We start from the raw sequence: 18963 nt of genomic DNA, 5'->3' as shown, positions 1-18963 counted from the left end.
GAGAATAATTCACTTTGTCAAATAGTTTGAAGTAGGACAATATTTACTTCAAAATAATTGATAGGGTAAACATAGAATATTTAAACACTCTATATAATGTATGTATCTGTGGATAAAATGAGAGTCCCTGTAGCCAGGATTCTCACCTGGCCCTGGTTGACTAGCTCACTGCACACCTATGGGTAATATATGGCTGTTGACTCCATATAAAGAGCTCCACCCAGTGCTCTGGGTGCAACACAGTGGCAGGGCTGCAAGGCTGCAGGAGAACAGAGCAGAGGCTGGAGTGGTGGCAGTGCCAAGGACGGAGGCCCAGAGGACTGCTGTGCAGGACGACTGTGCAGAGGCCCAGAGGATGCCTGTGTAGGTAGAGAGGCCCAGAGGACAGCTGTGCAGACAGAGGGGCCCAGAGGCAGAGACCAGCTTGTTGCATGCAGACTCGCTCTGAGTGAATGGGATTCTAGTGACTAACCTGCCACCTAAAAATAAAGTTGGGTATAACTCTTTCACACCAAGAACATTTTGCTGTCAATTTCTTTGCTCACATTGAATCCATAGTGAACTTGCCCAGGGCTGAAACCCATTGGCAAGACAGTATCAATATCCATGTGTGTATTAAATTACCAAATATGTACACATATATTTGATCATAAAGTATTGTGTGTGTATATATATATATATATATATATATATGAGTGTAAAGTGTATATATATATATAATTGTGAAGTAGATATATAATTGTAAAATACACATATATGACTGTAAAGTGTGTGTGTATATATATTTATATACATATATATATATATATATAATCTATTTACCTTTTTTATAATTGTACTTTAATTGTACTACTGGAATTTTGCATCCTGCCACCAGTTCTTTCAGCATTTGAGAAGGTAAGGTAGATTCTGATCATGAGATATTAAGAATGTCTCAAAAATTTCAAATAAAAATATTATAATATGAAAAAGAATTCATGCTCATACTCTAGAAGAAAACATCTGGCCATGCATTTATTCTGTAAGCCTTAAATTTTCTTTCAGCATTCTAAAGTTGTTGGCATGCTGATGTAAACTATCTCAAATAAATCTGACGTCTTCAGTAAACTTTGAAGCATCTGTAGACAAAATGATTTGCTTTGTCACACATAGTCACCTTAAAACATGATGATTAGTGGTAGAATGCTGCAATGTGAATATATCCCTAATGGATCAACAGCATCTTGGGATCCAAGTTAGAAAACAAATTAAGCGTTTTGAGTCAAAAAAGAAAACAAATAGCATAGTACTGGGTTTTCAACAACTCAAAGATTATGAAGCTATTATTAGACAGAACCCACAATAAAAGCTGACTAGATCAAGTATGGGAGGTCATATTTATAAATAAGCACAGCACAGTGGTTGTCCTTAGTACTTTGTGCTTTTATACAAACATGAGGATGCTGACAATAAAATAACCAATTACATAGACCAAAACACAAAACAATGTGGGATACCATAAGCATATGGAAAGGCAATCTGAACAGGGTGATGACAAAAAAAAAGCAGAATGTAGATATTAGTAACTGAATGACAGCACACATGCCACCTCTTATGAATTGTTTTCTTACAAAAAGATACACTCCACTTTCCTCCCACATCCCCAGCAGAGATCACTGCTTGCACCTTTGTGTTCTCTGAGCGTTTACAATACTGCTTATAAAGTACTCATTTCATTTCATGTTAGTTGTTTTGGTGTCTGACTTCCTGAGCTGATTGTGAAGGGAGAGACCATTCATTATCTCTTCACCAGTCTCTAGTTTACAGAAGTTATCCAACTAAAGTTCTGGAGTCTCAAAGTTTTGAACCTGTGGATGTCAGGCCACATTACCCGCTTAGACTCACCTGGGGGAGCTTAGTAAACTGTAGCTTCTGAACCTCATCCCCAGAACTATTGAATCAGAATCATTAGGAGTAGAGTCTCAGATTTAATATTTAAAGAGTATTCAAGGTGATTCTTACACCAAAGTATAGACTCAGAGTTCTAATTTATGTATCTTAACCAACTTTATATGTTATGCTTTGCTATTATTTTGTCTTTCTAAAAAGTTCAGTAATCTCCTCTAAAATTGAGCTTCTTAGAAGTTTTCTAGCCTGTATCTCACAAAATTTTAGGAATTAATTTAGGTTATTAGGCCCTCCCTATTCTACATCCCAATTCCTGAGATATGTTCGGAATTGGGTCAGATTTTGAAGATGGAGAGGGAGTGAGGTTTTGTCCACTGCGGCATTTGTTTAAGTGAATCTGTTACCATCTGTCATATAGTCACAGCCGTGACTTGCAGCAGCTGCTTCACAGATGGGCTGACAATTATGTATGAGAAAAACCACCCCAGCTGGCATTATATTAGTTCTGCTTCTTTCCTATCAACCATTCTGGACCCTATGCTAGATAGGGATTCATCAGATTGTGCGTCCACTGGTAAGTCCCAGAATAAATGGCAAAGATTATAAAGCAAACATTTGTTTTTCATTAATCTTATCAATCAGAATGGTTATATATTCATTAGAAATAAACACTCCCATCCATTTCTTTCTTGAGTAACAAAGTGTATAACATTTAAACAGTCCAGTTTAAGAGAACTGTTCATATGCTAAAAGTTAATGATTTTTTAAAAATTCTGACAGCTAGTTGGAGAGTTTAGTGCAATATAATGTAATACATTGTGCCAAATTAAGTGGACTGTATGTGCTGTTATCAGGGTCCTTCCCCATTTCATTTATTGGATTATTTCCATTGGTACTCCATATTTATACAGACAGCAGTGATGTTATCATTTAAGGTATACTATAGGTTTCTTCATAATGGTTGATTTAATCTGGACTTAGGTTGTACATTATAAAAATTGTGTTTATTTATATTGGTGTTATTAGTACCTGGAATAGTGTCTGGCATACAATAGGCTGTCAATAAATGTAGATCTGGCCTGAGTTATGCTTGAATTTTGAGTCATTTCCAATGAACAGGGCCTTTTCATAAACTTCTTGGGCAGCTTCTATTTTCCATGATTACTGTTTATCACTGAAACAGCAAAGTTCTGTGTTGCTGTAGCTTTTCTAATCAAAATGCATAGAACCTTCCACCTTTCCCTTTGTCCATCTGTATTTCGCACTCTGTCTTCTTGTACATTGTCTAGACCGGAGGTGTTGGATACATGAATTCCTCAGTGTACCTTTAACATTATGGATTTATGACAACCATATTTGGAGTTATATTTTTCTTCTTCAAGCAGAATTATGAATCATAAAATTTTAGAGCTTCAAGTGATAGTGATCATCTAGTACAACCATTTTATAAATGAAGACACTGGGGCTCAGAAAGGGGTCATTTAGCAAAGACTCATATTTTAAAATAAAAGATAATTGTATTTAAACTTCTCATCTGCATGTGGTCCATTCACTCTCCTTCAGAAATATGGACATCTAAACAACTATGGTTTGTTACTCTGTGCAGCATTTCACAGGAAATGCTAAAAGGAAAGAGCCATTTTGGATAAATGTTTTTATCTGCCTTGTCCTTCATTAATTTTCCCTTATTCTTTAGTGAATTGGTGTGAGGAAATTTAATGATTGATACTGTTTTTGAGGATGGTCATTGATCGGAACCCAGAGCATGTATGTTTTTCTATTTTTCTCCTTTTAATACTCCAGAGTCCATAAGGAAAAAAACCAGGACAAAACTATGAGAAAACATAATGTAGATATACCTTGCTTAACACAATTTTAAGTTCTTAAAAATGTGCAATTAAAAAATAATATTTAAACACATCACAGCACTTGGTATTGAAATAAATTCTTGCATAAAGTGTTGTTTTGTAAGCACATATAATAAGTTACAATATCTGATATCTAGATTTTCAGTTTTAGGGTTTATTTAAAATGTAATGTAATTATAACAGCTTCCTAATGAAACTAGAACCATCTTTAACAAATGAAGTCAGAGGACTAGTTGCACTAAATTTCATAATCTGTACATGGTAGCACAAAATCTTTAACATTTGTGAAATGTCAGGTCAACTACTGTTTCCCAAACAACAGAGTAAGAAATGGAAGCAGAAAATTTAACTCCATTAATTTATTAAGGATTTATTTTGCCTACCCACACAACTATTAAGCAAGCATAGAAAACGCCCAAGATATGGAGATAAGTTGAAATACAGTTGTGTGCTTGGAGATATGTGTGTGATGAGGTGGTTCAAGTCCTCTTTTCTAAGTGGGCAGGATGACCATAACCTCAAACAGGCAGTTGTCTAATGTCACAAAGCAAGTCAGCTCACCCCAATATTCAAGCTTGATAAGCCAGTTAATCACCCTGGGCTCAGTTCCCTTGTCTGTAAGTTGAGGTGGTCTCTTCCTCTCCCTTTTTTCAACTTTCATTAAAAAGTTTAAAGAACTTTTACTTTAAAAGTTCTTTCTTTAAAAAGTTTAAAGAACTGGGTTTATTTACTATGTGACTTCGCAGGAGAGGCATTTCTGAAGGTAGGGGATTAGCAATCAAAGCCAATGTATTTAGGAGTCATATTGCACAGTAAGAATTTGCTTGTGCACCTCCACCACTTTCTCTAATTGGTGCCTTTGACAAAGTTTTCCTTTGATCAGGTATTCTACTGGAAATTCAGTCTTTAATATAATATTTGACTATTACCTTGTTTTATTAATGTACTAGATATGGATATCAGTTCACCAACTCTGGCTAATAAATATAACTACAGATAGAAAACAGACATCATTCCTTCAATCTGTCAGGGTGGTAGAAATTTAATTTCAACTTGGGGCTTCAACCTTTCGCCTGGGTAGTAGCTATGGTCCAAGGCACTTGGGGATGGGATAGGATTTGAGAGCCCTTATAGTCTTGTGTCTTCTGTCTCTGTAGATACCTCTTGAGAAACCCATTACTTGCTAGTCCCTGACCTTACGCAAGGATCCATACACATCATTGCTAAAATATCCCTGCTTCCTGTCTATGAATTTCTGTGCAATACTTGAGGGCTTAGAATCATTCTGTGTCACAGAGTCATCTGCATTCTCCAAGGCTGTCCATGACCCTTCCTACTTAAGGCAATGTTCTCCAAAATTCAGTCTTTTTCATAAACTTTTTTTTTATTCATGTTCTTTGACATATCATCAGTATTATTATTAACTTAATATTTTTATTTAGCTAACTGGAATTTATTTTAAAAGGAAATTTTGCTACAATAAATAAAAAACTAGTATCATTTGCCACAAAGAGAAAATAGACACAAACATAAATTATATAAAACCCAATGTCATTACATTGTAGATGGAATCTATCAAGTCACATCCTTCTTAGGCTAAACTTAAGCAATAAACCAGAGTTTCTGCTCCAACGGAAGTGAGGCTGTGAGGAGTGAAATAAATAGGTTAGTATTTCAAAAGTATGATCAGTCTCATTGCTGTTTACATATTTAGAGATAAGTTGGGGTGACAGGGAGAACACTGGACTGGAAGATCTGAGTTACACAGGTCACAGTCGGTGACCAGCGGTGACTGGAGACAAGTCAACCTTGTGGACTTTCATACCTTCCACTATAACAGGTAAGAATTCAGAAGCCCAGACTTCAGTTTCGCGCACCGAGTAGCCCACCGGAGCTGAACTACAACCCCCACAATGCGCCGCGCGGCGCGCCTGGCTGCTTTCCGCCGTCTCCCGCAGTTTTCCCTGTGTCCGTCCTACAACTCCCACAAGCCCCCTCGGCCCGGGGCCTAGGCCCGGCCTTGGGTGGACGCGGAGGCGGAGGCGCGGGAGTTGTGGAGGGGGCAGGCTCTGCAGGGAAGTGCGTCAGAAGAGGCGCGAGCAGAGTAGGGTGCTGTGGTCTGAGCTTGAGGGCGAAGCCGGCGGATAAGGAGGATGGGCGGTGAGTGAGCGGGGTCGCAGTCGTTGGGCAGGGGTCGCATAGCTGTTGGGAGATTCCAGCTGTGTGAACCGGTACCCGCCCCTTACACGGCTGCGGCTGGCAGTTCTGAGGGGCGGTCTGCGGAGGGTCTATTTCTCTCCGCCGAGTGGTCTGGGGAGGGGCCTGGCCGGGTACCTGGGGCCCCAGGCCGAGGGCTGCGCGAGACTGCTTGGCCCCAGTGCGGATTTTCCTCGACGCCCCTCGTTCCCGTGGTGCGTCCAGCGAGGCGACAGCGCCCGGCTCCCGGCCTGGGCGAACATGCTCCCGGTGCCGGGACCTTTTAAGGTCATTGGAGAACACCAGGATGAAAGAGGATTAAAAAGGTTAAGAATACAAAAACAACTTCGGGAGTTACTGTTAATCACTGTGTAATTGCCCTGATCTCTCCTCAGTCACTTCCCATTTTCCAAACTCGGCAACCGCAGTTTGCGAGTGTTTTCTTGCGCCTTTGTGAGGTGTTTGGCGCGGTCATGGTATATATTTGCAGTATTTGACTCAGCTTGTTCCGCCTTGAGTCATTTTACCGCGGCCATTTACTATTGCCTTTGAGCCCTGTCCACGCCTTAGAAGTGTACATATTTTGCTTAATTCAGTTTTCATTCTGGTTGAGATGGGATCATTTAGTTTGCAGATGAGGAGGTTCAAAAGTATAAGGAATGGGGAGAGTAGAGAGGAGTAATAATTTGGCAGCTTGAAGGAGTTTGGCTTAGCTTTAATGGGTTAGAGGCAGATTTCTAACATTATTATGTTATTGTGCTCTTTGCCATTCTTTGCACCTGGATCAGCCTTTCTCTCAGGGTTAACAAACATCGTCAACAATGCCTTCCAAGTAGCTCCTATTAATTTTGTTTTAGAAGCTTTCCCTCTAAAGAGGAAACTGAGGAGCTGAGTTCCTCTGCTTCCTTTTTCCTAGGTTCTTTTCACACTCAAACCCAGAACACTAATGTGCTGCAGCTTGTATAAAAATTCAGTCTGTGATTAAAAATGCACAGTATATTGCTGACTCTGGGCATGTCTGTTGTTTGTATCTGTAACGTGTATGTCCATTTCAGTGTTGTCTATTTTAGTGTGCAGGTGATAGACTAGAGAACAAGACCTCTGTCTCCGTAGCATCCTGGGTATGTGAGCAATCAATAAGTACTTTTGTGATAATGAGTTTTGTTTTGAACTTAAGAACGTGCTTGCTTTTTTTTTTTTTTCCAATTTCTTTAAAGGGCTAAGGGATGGGAAATAGGGTAAAGGGTAATTTTGATATACTTACTTTCAAAATAATCTATATTTGTCCTTCAAGTCTAACTTTTCTTATTTCTTCAACTTTAAACAGAGCAGTCTGAATGCCAGAATGGATAACCGTTTTGCTACAGCATTTGTAATTGCTTGTGTGCTGAGCCTCATTTCCACCATCTACATGGCAGCCTCAATTGGTACAGACTTCTGGTATGAATATCGAAGTCCAGTTCAAGAAAATTCCAGTGATTTGAACAAAAGCATCTGGAGCGACTTTGCTAGTGATGAGGCAGATGAAAAGACTTATAATGATGCCCTTTTCAGATATAATGGCACAGTGGGATTGTGGAGACGGTGTATCACTATACCCCAAAACACATATTGGTATAGCCCACCAGAAAGGACAGGTATTTCTCTTATTTTAACTTATCTCCTTTATCTACTCAATAATAGATAAAGTGATGTGACAATGGTCCCAAGTATTTAAAAGCAGATTTCTGGGTTCTTTCTCCCCATGAAGAAATAAATCTTAATGTGTCTCTTCTCTCCTATCTTGTCTCCTCAGCTTCCATGACTTACTATGGTACTCATTAATATTGTTTTGATGAGTAACTGTCCTTATTTTAGGAAGGCCAATTTAAATCTTTGTTCTTATTTACCCATTCATTAAAATTATTTTTATTAATCTCACATGTCATGAGGAAATAATTAGAAAAGTACATTGGGCCATTTTAAATACATGGTAACTGATAAAAGGACTTGTATCCAAAATCAAGTCAACAGATTTGAATTTATAGTCTATGTGTTAGCTGTGTTTTAATAGATATTTTCATTTTCCCCTTGAATCTTAGAAGATATAATTTGACCAGCTCTACATTTAAGTCTGTGCATATTTGAGGCTGTGTTACAACAATTTTGATAGCATTTGTAGGTGAAAATACTGATTACAGAAGTTAAAAAAAAAATAACACACACACATATATCCACATATATAGGATTGGCTCAGTTTTATTTTTCAAGCATTTTTGACATTTATAATTTTAATTTCTAGTTACTAAAATGAAAGTTTTAGAGCTCTTAGGAACAACTTTATAATTCGTTTCTATTTATGACTACTGTTGGGTTTTAGTGGGAAGCACTGTGTTCAAATCACAGCACAACAGGGTTGAGTTACTATACAGCAAAAGAATGATAGTTGTATTTATATGTGGAGAAAAGTTTGGAAAGGAGGGGGATGTTGGTTAAAATTAATTCTAAAATGTGCAGTTCTACATAGGAAAGCCTACACTTGATATTTACATCCTACCAGTCATTTCTCATTCATTCAACAAGTTAATAGCTTGGAGTACATCAGGGAAAAAAACAAGCAAACATCCTTACTCCTAAGGAGCTAACATTCTAAGGGCTGATAGGCAATAAACGGGATAAATCAGCATGGTAGTATAAAACAATGCATAATTACTCAGTATGTTAGAAGATGACATGTGCTATGAAAAAATACAGCAAAATAAAGAGATTTGGAAATAAGTAGGGAAGGGGATATTGGTGGGCATAAGTTTGATCAATGTATAAGCAGGATAGGCTTCAACAAGATAAAGACTTGATAAAAGAGAGAATCGGCCATATGGGTAATTGTGGAGGCAGGGAGACTCATTTAGGTTGGAAGGCACAACTTTACTGCAAAGACCCTATGGTGGAAGCACACCTGAAATATTCCAAGGCCAGCAAGAAAGCCACTGGGTGAGAATGGATGAAGATGGGGAGAGTTGGGTATGCTGTCAGAAATGTACTCTGAGAGTGGAAATAGGGCAAGTCTTCCAGGATTCTTGGTATAATGAAGACTGGTTTTTACTCTGAATGTGATGAAGCTATTGAGGAGATTTGAGCAGAGGAGGTATGAGCTAGTTACTTAGGCTGATGTGTTGAAGACAGGTGGTAGGCAAAGGTGGAAGCCAGGAAAGTAGTTAGGGGGCTATTGTATTCAGGTGAAATGATTGTGACTCAGCCCGGATGTAGCACTCGGCAATGACTGTATTCTTGTTATGTTTTGAAGGTAGAGACTGGTTTATTTCCTCATGTAATGTATATGGGCAAGAATGGCTCTAAAGTTTCTGGTCTGAGAAAGTAGTAGGATGGAATTGTCGTTACCTGAGATGAAGATGGCTGGTAGAGTAGTTTTGGGGGAGATCAAAGTTCCTATTTATTTCTGTTTTTGTGCCTTCCTCTTCCTAGTCTTACATATCTATTCTCATTCATTTCTACCTTTTTTTTTCCCTTCCGTATGTCCATGTCTTAAGCCTGCTGCTAAGAACCACTGGGTATTGATAAATACTACATGTCACTCAGGACCAAAGAGATTGCTGTCTCTTCTGGGCATGTCTTTCTGTATCAGTTTTTATTCAAGAGAATAATTACTGAAAGAGATTTTTGTTAAATGTATATAATTAAAACAACAAGTCATTGTTATTCTTTTTCCAGAATCATTTGATTTGGTCACAAAATGCATGAGTTTCACGCTAAATGACCAGTTCATGGAGAAATTTGTTGATCCTGGAAACCACAATAGTGGGATTGATCTGCTTCGGACATGTGAGTACTTTTATCCCAGCAGGACAGTTGGAGAAGAAGAGAAATAATTTTATTTGTGTTTTGTTGAGCTCTGTTTAACTAATGCATCTGAACAAGATGAATTAGCACATTGTGTCAACTTGAAATAAGATCTCTAATGGTATCCTGACGAACTCTGTTCTGTTGATAACATGTTTTAGAAATTGGATACATATTTAACCAGTTAGCAAAAAGGAAGTTGAGAGAGGCAGCTAATACATTGGATAGCAGAATCCAAAGAGGAAATTTTATTGGGATAAAAAATAATCGGGATAAATTCTTACAGTCAGTTGAGTTCAGATAGCGATATGTGAAAAAAAACTTGATTGCAGGCTCTTTATGAGTCAGCAGAGGGTCAGGCCTGCCCAAAGTGTTAATCCAGTCTTAGGTGGTAGTAACAAAAGTGTAGATGTCAAAAACAAATGAAGGTGTTTATTAGAAGCATTCTAATCCTTAATGATCAGGCTATCCAAGAAATACTGTCCATAGTTTTGGACCTGTTTCCAGGCTATAGAGACTTCCCAGATCTTGCCCATAAGAATAACTGTCATGAAAGGAAACCTTAAATAAATGGCATATAGTCAATTTTTTATTGCGAATGCATAGGAAGAAGTTTATTACTAACAGAATTTGAAGGGAAGTTAGCAAAAGACTTTCATGTAGTTCAGAAAGTAAAACCAGCACTAAACAGTAGAATTTGGCCTAGAGTTGATATTAATATATTGCTAATAGTTTTAAAATAGAATGGAATGCTTTGTAAAGTTATCAGCTTTCTTCCCATGTTTAAAGGAATTGATGATAATTAAAACTGCCATTTATTTAGTGCCTGGTATATACCATATCCTCCATTTTGTGCTTAATATTTTTTTAGTATGTCTCTTAGAATCACTATTCATTTACTTATTATTCATTTCTTGATCTCCTAGAAGGTGTTAGATTTTTTTGTAGGTAGAGACAGAATGTGTTACTTCAAATGCTGGCTCTGCCATTTAACTGATACCACATACAAGTTATTTGTATCTCTTGCCTTAGTTTTCTTGTATACCAAATGGAGATGATAATAGCACCTGCTTCATAGGGATATTGGGAGAATGAGTACACAGCATATGCAGAGTAGTGTCTGACATAAGGTGAACTCTTAGTAACTATTAACTGTTTTGTCCTTTTACTTCTATCAGGACTGAGTTAACATCCTTTTAAACAATGTGCTTTAGAAAATAAATCTCAGTATCACAGTACTACTTCCCTGCTTTTGGGAAAAAGATCCAATTAGAATTTGAGAGAAACTGCCATTGTGAGAAAACTAAATCATGTAACATTTCTTCTTTCTGTCTGCATTTTAGATCTTTGGCGTTGCCAGTTCCTTTTACCTTTTGTTAGTGTTGGTTTGATGTGCTTTGGGGCTTTGATTGGACTTTGTGCTTGTATCTGCCGAAGCTTGTATCCCACGATTGCCACAGGCATTCTTCATCTCCTTGCAGGTGGGTCTTGTCATGGTACTTAATTTTATCTTCCTGTCTCCTTAGGAACCAAAGAGTTTTAATTCTTAAGCATTCACATAGTACTGCCCTGCCATGGTGCCTGAAAAGCTCTTGCTGTGCTCTTACCTAGCTGTCTTTTGTTTTCCTTCAAGGTCTGTGTACACTGGGCTCAGTGAGTTGTTATGTTGCTGGAATTGAACTGCTCCATCAGAGACTAGAGCTGCCTGAGAATGTGTCTGGTGAATTTGGATGGTCCTTCTGCTTGGCTTGTGTCTCGGCTCCCTTACAGTTCATGGCTTCTGCTCTCTTCATCTGGGCTGCTCATACCAACCGCAAAGAATACACCTTAATGAAGGCATATCGTGTGGCATGAGTTGGGAGGCTTCCTGCTTTACAATTGCCATTTTTATTATTTTTTAACATTAATATTTTCCCTTGTGTACTCACCAGTTGTTTAACTTTTTTTGTGTGAATATGCCATTTTATCCTGAAAATCCATTTTAGTTTTTCACACAGCTGTTTCTTAATACCACTAAAATTTACATGGATTATTCTCAGTAATTCCATGTTTCAGACAAACTAATCTAGGTTCAGAGTCCAGACAGAAATTTGTAGACATTTGGCACAAATTTGTGAAAGAAAATTGTTAGGGGGAAATTGACCCCAAACAAATTCTGCTGTCTGTTAGACATTTCAATAGAGTAACTTTGTTGTTCAACTGGAAACTTTAGTTTCATTGTCAAAAGTTACGTGCACTTTGCTGTTGTAGATAGCCAGTCAGCCATAGGTAGGTATTAGTGCTATTTTCAAAGGTTTAAGCTTTATGAAATAGGGAAATTACCTAAGATCTTTTTCCCGAAATGTTGGCATATAGCATTATCTGAGGTGAAATATGGCAGCTGTTTTATCTGCATGTGTCTGACTACAAGAAAGGAAGTGAAAAATACAGCACTTACTTGAAATTTTAACTTTGAACTGCAAAAAGTCCAGTTCAGCAAGACAAGACGATTAACCGTATTTTACTTCTTTTTTTTTAACCTCCTGTGACTAGGATTTTCAATACCACCAAACCATTTCGGATTTTTGTTCCTTCCGTCTTCTTACATCAAGTTTATTAAAAGAGTGCTTTGCTTTCTTTTTTTAACACTACATCGGGGTCACAGAGTAAAATTCTCCAACTGTTTATTCCAGCTAAGTACCATAAAGAAGGTTCCACCAAAATGACCCTCCAGAGCTAGGAAAACTGCCACAAGACCTAAAACTTTGGCTGGTCATTAACTTCCAACTATGGTCTTTATTTCTTGTGGTGAAATGATGTGCCTTTCCTTGCCTAAACCCTTTCCTGGTGTGTATCAACATCATTTAACATCTTTCAATTCACTCATTTTTTAAATAAATATGTCTATAAACATTGAACTTAAAAAAATCTTATTTATTTATTCCATTACTGTAGCACTTAGATTTTTAAAAAATGTAACAGTAATTTCTTACAATATCATAAATCTTTTTTAAAAAAATAAAAATGAGAAGAGACTCAGAATTGTGTATAGTGTCTGAGTTGATGTGAATTTCCATACCTTAGGATGAAATACAGGATTCTGAATGAGCATCTCTGTGTTCTCTGGAAAATACATTGTTGCCTGGGTTTATTTTATCTTACAAAAAATGTGGGAGCCCCATGCAAATAAGAGACTCTTACCTCATGTTTCCAAGTTTCAAAACGTTTTCAAAGTACTGTTGTGATCCCTATGTATCACACAATATGACTAGTTTTTTCGTAAAGTAATGACTGTGGATATTTGTGTTCTATATTAAAGGAAAAGACAAGTTAGCTTGTGACTGGAAGCCAGTTTTACCCTGCAGTCAATTATTGCCTATGAAATGGCTGGTCACTCCATTTTCTACTGTTTCCTAACTGTTGAAGGGTCACTGCCTTTCAGCACTTTCTGTGGAAGGTAGGAAAACTAAGTGAATGAACACAAAACACTGTCAGGAATGGGATTTAACAGTTATTGACCAACATGACATTTTTGTTTTGAAAAGTTGTGTATTTTAAACAGTGTCCCTGCCTCTTATCACCCCAAAGTTATCTGTGACTGTTTGTCTAAGATCAGTTTTTAATGTGTACTGTGGAAACTCAGAATTGGACTTTTTTTGAGTTAGAGCCTCCCCAGTAGCATCCTTAGATGTGGAAAGCTAGCGTCCTAAGCCCCAGTGCTGAATTTGTGTTCTAGTTGGTACTTTAGGCTGAGATTATCCTTTCCTGCAGACTTTTTTCTTGGAAATACATACAGCCACATTGTTTCATTTGATGTGAAAATTACAGTGTTCCAGCTGCCTCATGATTCCAATCAGAACCATATGAATACTATTTGACCATTTTGATTAATACATAAATCAGTGGCAAGTAAAGTCCTGTTAATCTCTTTCCACCTAATCTTTGAAAGGAACACCCAAAGTATATTAATTTTCAGATTTTTCAGAATGAGTTTCATGGCAACTTACAAAGCATGTTTTAGTGTGAGTTAAATTCTGTGAGTAAATATCTTCTATATCCTTTTTAGCAAAAGACTTAAGAATTTCTTAGGAATAGCCATAAAACAGTAAAAGTTTATTTTAAAAAGGCACAATCATTCTAGAATTTATTCCATTAACACTGCATACCTACTGTCACGATAAGCCAGGGTCTCAAGAATTTAATCTGTGTTTACCTGCTGTGTGTGTGTGTGTTGGGGGAGGATAGAGTAGGTAAGTCACAGATGAACTGATTTAGTCACACCAATGAGAATGACCATATGACTGAATAATTTAGAGTTTGTTTTTCCATTCCAGAGAAGTCACCAAATTGCAGATCAGCACTGCTGAAACTCATTATATAGATCCAGTTATCTTCAATTAACTGTAAAATATATGTGAGGGCATTTTAAAATTTAACCCTCATGTAAGCTTCCACTAGAAATGAAAACAATCGTTCTACCTTTACAGACTTTTAACCTGATTTTGCCAGTTGCCACACTTCCCAAAGTTTCCTAGCAGCTAAAGGAACAGGTAATGGGTGCAGTTCTGAAGATGCCAATTATTTTACAAAGTTGGTGCAGCTCTGTGCCGGCACAGATGGGTGGAGTTTTTTGTCCTCCTTTCAGTGTTTTATTCATAAGGGAATGATGATTCACACCTTGAAAAGAATAAAATGAACACATCTGTGTATAGGAATTCTTTTTCTGTTGCTCATCAGATGTTCCAACACACTTGTAATGATACATTTTTCCTTTAGATCAAATTATGGGCCAGTGTCCTGCAAATTCACTGTGTGAAAATTCTAAATTGCAAAAAGAATAAATTAGAATGATTATTTGCTCCAAGGAAGTTACCAAAAGAGTAATTTAAATCTCCTTCACTGCTAAAATTTCTACCAGCAAATTAGTACATTATTTGATATTAACATTTATACACTTTCAGCAAATTTATATAAAGCAAGATCCAATTTACATTACTTTCTACCTTTGCAGACTTAAAAATATGAAATCAGGAAAGATAATTCTCTTCTTGTTTTGTCTTTACCTTTTAAAATATTTGAGTTATTGGGTGATGCATCACCTTTCATCTAACTCAGTGTCTTGGATGTGAACTTCACCTCACCTTTCCTGCAATATTTCTGCTCCTCCCAGTCTTCTAGGCTACTGTTCTTATTTTTCTCTGTTCAGTTTGTACTGTCATTGGTATGTTCACAAGCAATTTTGACTCTCTTTTCCTATAAACTCCTATGGCACCTTTCTTCACCAGCCTTAGCCTTATTTTCATAGACTGCTATCCAATGTTCTTATTCTCATTCTCAAGATACCAAGGCTGTTCAAAACTATTAAGGGACTCTGTTTTAAAAATTATACTGTTTGACTTTAACTGCTTGTCAATTTTAGCAATCTCTTACTGTTGATTTATTACTCCCTGCCACACATTTTCCAAATCTCTACAAAAGGTAGTTGTTGGAAATCCTTATTCTTCCTCCTTGACTTCCTGGAAGGAGCTCATGTTCTCTATAAAGAGGCGATATTGGAATGAACCCCCAGTTTCTCCATTCTTATTTGCTCTTCCCTACAGAAAATGAATGTATTACCTGATGGGAGAAATTTCTGTGATCATGGATCCAGCAAAAGCAGCAAAGTTATGCATAGTGGTTAAGTATCCAGCTTAGGAGAAAAAATACTAAATTTGTAATCCCAGGTTTGTCACTTAGCCTTTCTAAGCCCCATTTTTCCCATCAGTGAAATTATCCTACCTGCCTCAGAGAGTTTGCAATGTCGATTATAAATTGTTCAGTATAAAGTAGCTCCTCAAAAAATGTTAGTTATGACTGGCTTGATTAAGAGGAGATGGGTTTATTTGCCTTGTTTTTCAGATTCCACATATAAATAAAAGCATACGGTATCCCCCTTTCTCTGACTTATAAAAAAAACAAAATAGAAATAGATTTATACACACAGAGAATGGCCAGTTGGTTACCCATGGGATTGGATGCATGAAACAAGTGAACGTAGAGAAGTACAGGCTTCAAATTATAATTTGGTCACAGGGATGGAAGTATAGCATAGGGGAATGTAGGTCATAATATGGAAATATCTTTGTGTGGTGACAGATGGTAACTATCATGGTGACCATTTAATAGTATATGTAATTGATGAATCACAAAGTTGTTCATCTGAAACCAATATAATATTGTATATAAACTACATTCCAATAGATGAATAAAGAAATAGGGGATGGGGTTACAGAACCTAGAAATCAGTGACTCTCAGCCTAGGCTGCATGTTGGAATTGCCTGGACAACTTTAAAAGATACTTGTGTCCTAGAGATTCTGATATAGAGTTGTTCTGGACTGTGGCCAGGTCACTATGATTTTTAAACCTTTCCAAGTGATTTCAGTGGGTAGTTATGTTTGAAAACTATTTTTGAAAGCCATGCTTAAAAGGAAGAAATAGAATTCTCTCTCTTAGGCATATTGTTAGAAAGAGGGCTTTTGAGTAAACAGACCTGGTACACTGCCTTCTTTCTAGAAGCCATTTCTTCATGTGCTCTGCTCTGCTGCTGACTACTGGGTCTTTGAGATGGGTCTCAATCCATCATCCCAGTGCTGACTGAAGGTAAGGATGAAGGGTCTGCCTGCAGACCCAATGTACTCCAGTGGCTGATTCTAAGGTTCAGATTTGGAGGAGGTAATAGGAAGCATTATTTGTTTTAGCTTCTTTCCAAATTACTTTCTCTAATCTAGGACTTCCAGTTCACAGTGATTAGGCCTTCATAGAGAAAATGAACGCTTTGGCCCTTCTGCTTCTCAGGCCATTTCATTCCTACTCTTGGTCCTAACCAGGAAGGACAGAGGCATGAGTGATTGACATTAACCTCTATATAAGCCAGAAATGCTTAGAATGAACATATGAAATGAGGATAAAATAGTATCTGCCTTGATAGGTTATTGTGAGGGTTAAATAAGAAGGAACACAGATCCTGAAATATAAGAGCTCAACCAACGTTAGGTATGATTATTTGAAGTCCAAGGCGGCACATGGGAGGAAGCAGCCTTTGCCTGGACTGTGTGATTGAGCTCAGTACATGCGGCAGCTGGAGAGGTGGTGTGATTGACGCAATTAGAGCTTGTGCTGCATTACTGGGGAGAGTCTAGTTTCCAGTTGAGGTTCATTTCAAAATACAGCCTCATTACATGGGCTTTTTTCTGTAACTCAAGATGAAAAAATTTTATGAAACTTGTGTTTTTATCCTTTTTCTTAAACAGGACTACATTAGTGTGGGATTTGGGGTTTTTCAATGATTTGCTAAGCATTAGCTGGTATTTTAAGATTAGCTGCATCAAAAACCTGTTTTTATCTTATTTAACTTGGATCCAGATCCACAGAGGGAATGGGAAGAACTTGAATTCCTGAGGCTTGTTCTCAGTCTCCTGAAATCCTACATCTGATGCAGTTTGAACGGTTGGTTCAAGTGCTAAAGATGGCAGCAGATTTCAGGCACACACACTCTAGGTCCAACTATTGGATAGTATTCATAATTGCTTATGATAAGTTGCAGAGTGGCAACATTGTTGCCCTGGACTTAACAGGAGTATTCAAAGATATGAGAGAGAAGAAATTTTCTAAAAATCTTCTAGAAAGAGTTCACAAACACTTGGGGCTAAAACCTTTCTCAGGAATTATTTAGAATTAGATACATCACTGTTATAGAAGTTTGATGAAGTTGGTGTATCCCTACATACATTTAAACTATGAAGTAAAGTTCTATAATGAAATCAGGGCATTGTTAGATAAAGTTACAAGTTTAATAGACAAATGGAGGAGAGCTTGAATACTTTAATGGATATCAAAATGAAGATGTCTCTTATTTCAAAGGTGTATTCATTAAGAGGTCACTTTTCATCAAGAGGAAATTTTATCATACATTTCCAGTCAGACACTGGTCCCAAAGCACTCTGATCAATATTATGTAATTCTCTCTTGATTACTAAGACAGTGTTCATCTTGATTAATATGTGTTTAATCAACAATAATTTATTTCCTTTGAAGGAAATTAGACTCTTAATTCAATGAATAATTTCCATGATCTCCTACATTATGCCTGATAGTTACTTATTTATCAACCATCTTTTAATTTTGTCCCATTACTCGTAGGATAGTTCCCAAGCTCCTTAAATGGACTTACACTCTCTCCAGCAATTTCTATATTTTCAACACAGTGACTTCTGAATTTTTTCAGTGGCCCATGCTTACAGCAGTTAACTCTATAGTTCATTGATCATCCTCCCATTGAGAGCTGCGTTCTCTGTCCCCTTCTCTTGAATCTGAGCTGGCTTTTACTGCTTTGACCAATAGAGTTTGGATGACGTGATACAGTGAGGTCACAAAAGGCTGTGTGACTTCAGACCAGTTATTCTGAAACACTTGATTTTAGAATACTCAGTTTGTGGGATGCTTTCTCTTAGAAGCCAGCTGCCATGCTGTGGGTCCCAGGACACATGAAGAGGTCCTGTGTAGGTGCTACAGTTGAAATCCCAAGCCAAGCTCCCAGCTGACAGCTAAGATCATCTTCCAGCCATGTGCATCAACAATGTTGGATGTCTAGTCCTGCTGAGCCTTCAGATGACTCCAGCCCAGCCTCTCTGTGATTATAACCCTGTGACACTACAATTAAAAACCACCTAACTGAGCCCAGTCACCATACAGAACTGTAAGAGACAATAATAAATTGTTGTTTTATGTGCCTATATTTTGGGGTAATTTTTTACAGTTATAGTATCAAGGACAATACCCCTTCCAACCATGTGCTTTCAGAAGTTGTTTTTTTCTCTTCCTGAATGGCTGTTTTTGATAACTTCCTCCACTTAAAAAAAAAAATCTAACTCCTACTTATTTTCTAATCAAAACTTAATATTTACTTCTTTAGCAAAGTTTCCCCTGACCGTCTACCTTGGGTTAGTTGTCCCTCTAATTTTTTCATAGCACTCTGAAGTTCTTCAATGTGGCAGATAGTGAAGTCCAGGCTTGACAGTGACTTTATTTGTCATGACTCCTTTTAAAATGGATCCATTCTTCCCATACCTTAATAAAATCTAAGGTAGGCTTTTGGGTCACTTCATAATTAACGAAGGGACATGAAATAGTTCAGTAGTTTTTGAGAGGAACATGAA

General features: G+C 37.4%; 1 protein-coding gene across 2 annotated transcripts; it reads left to right on the top strand.

Moving 5' to 3' along the window:
- The first annotated feature begins 5756 nt into the window (after positions 1–5756).
- On the top strand, positions 5757–18537 carry CLDND1 (claudin domain containing 1). Of its 2 annotated transcripts, none has more exons than XM_036916556.2 (6): positions 5757–5915; positions 7279–7588; positions 9660–9770; positions 11132–11269; positions 11422–16408; positions 18259–18537. In XM_036916556.2, exons 2-5 carry the CDS (start codon positions 7297–7299, stop codon positions 11640–11642), a joined length of 762 nt encoding a protein of 253 aa, XP_036772451.1. In that variant the 5' UTR covers positions 5757–5915; positions 7279–7296; the 3' UTR covers positions 11643–16408; positions 18259–18537. The 2 variants fall into 2 exon arrangements, with proteins under 2 accessions (XP_036772451.1, XP_057357986.1); XM_057502003.1 differs by lacking the exon at positions 5757–5915 and adding an exon at positions 6938–7072.
- The last annotated feature ends 426 nt before the right edge of the window (positions 18538–18963 follow it).

This window comes from Manis pentadactyla, chromosome 1, assembly GCF_030020395.1.
Source record: "Manis pentadactyla isolate mManPen7 chromosome 1, mManPen7.hap1, whole genome shotgun sequence".
Lineage (NCBI taxonomy): Eukaryota > Metazoa > Chordata > Mammalia > Pholidota > Manidae > Manis > Manis pentadactyla.
The sequence above is the reverse complement of the archived record's forward strand: the minus strand, read 5'-3'. Positions and strand labels throughout refer to the sequence as shown.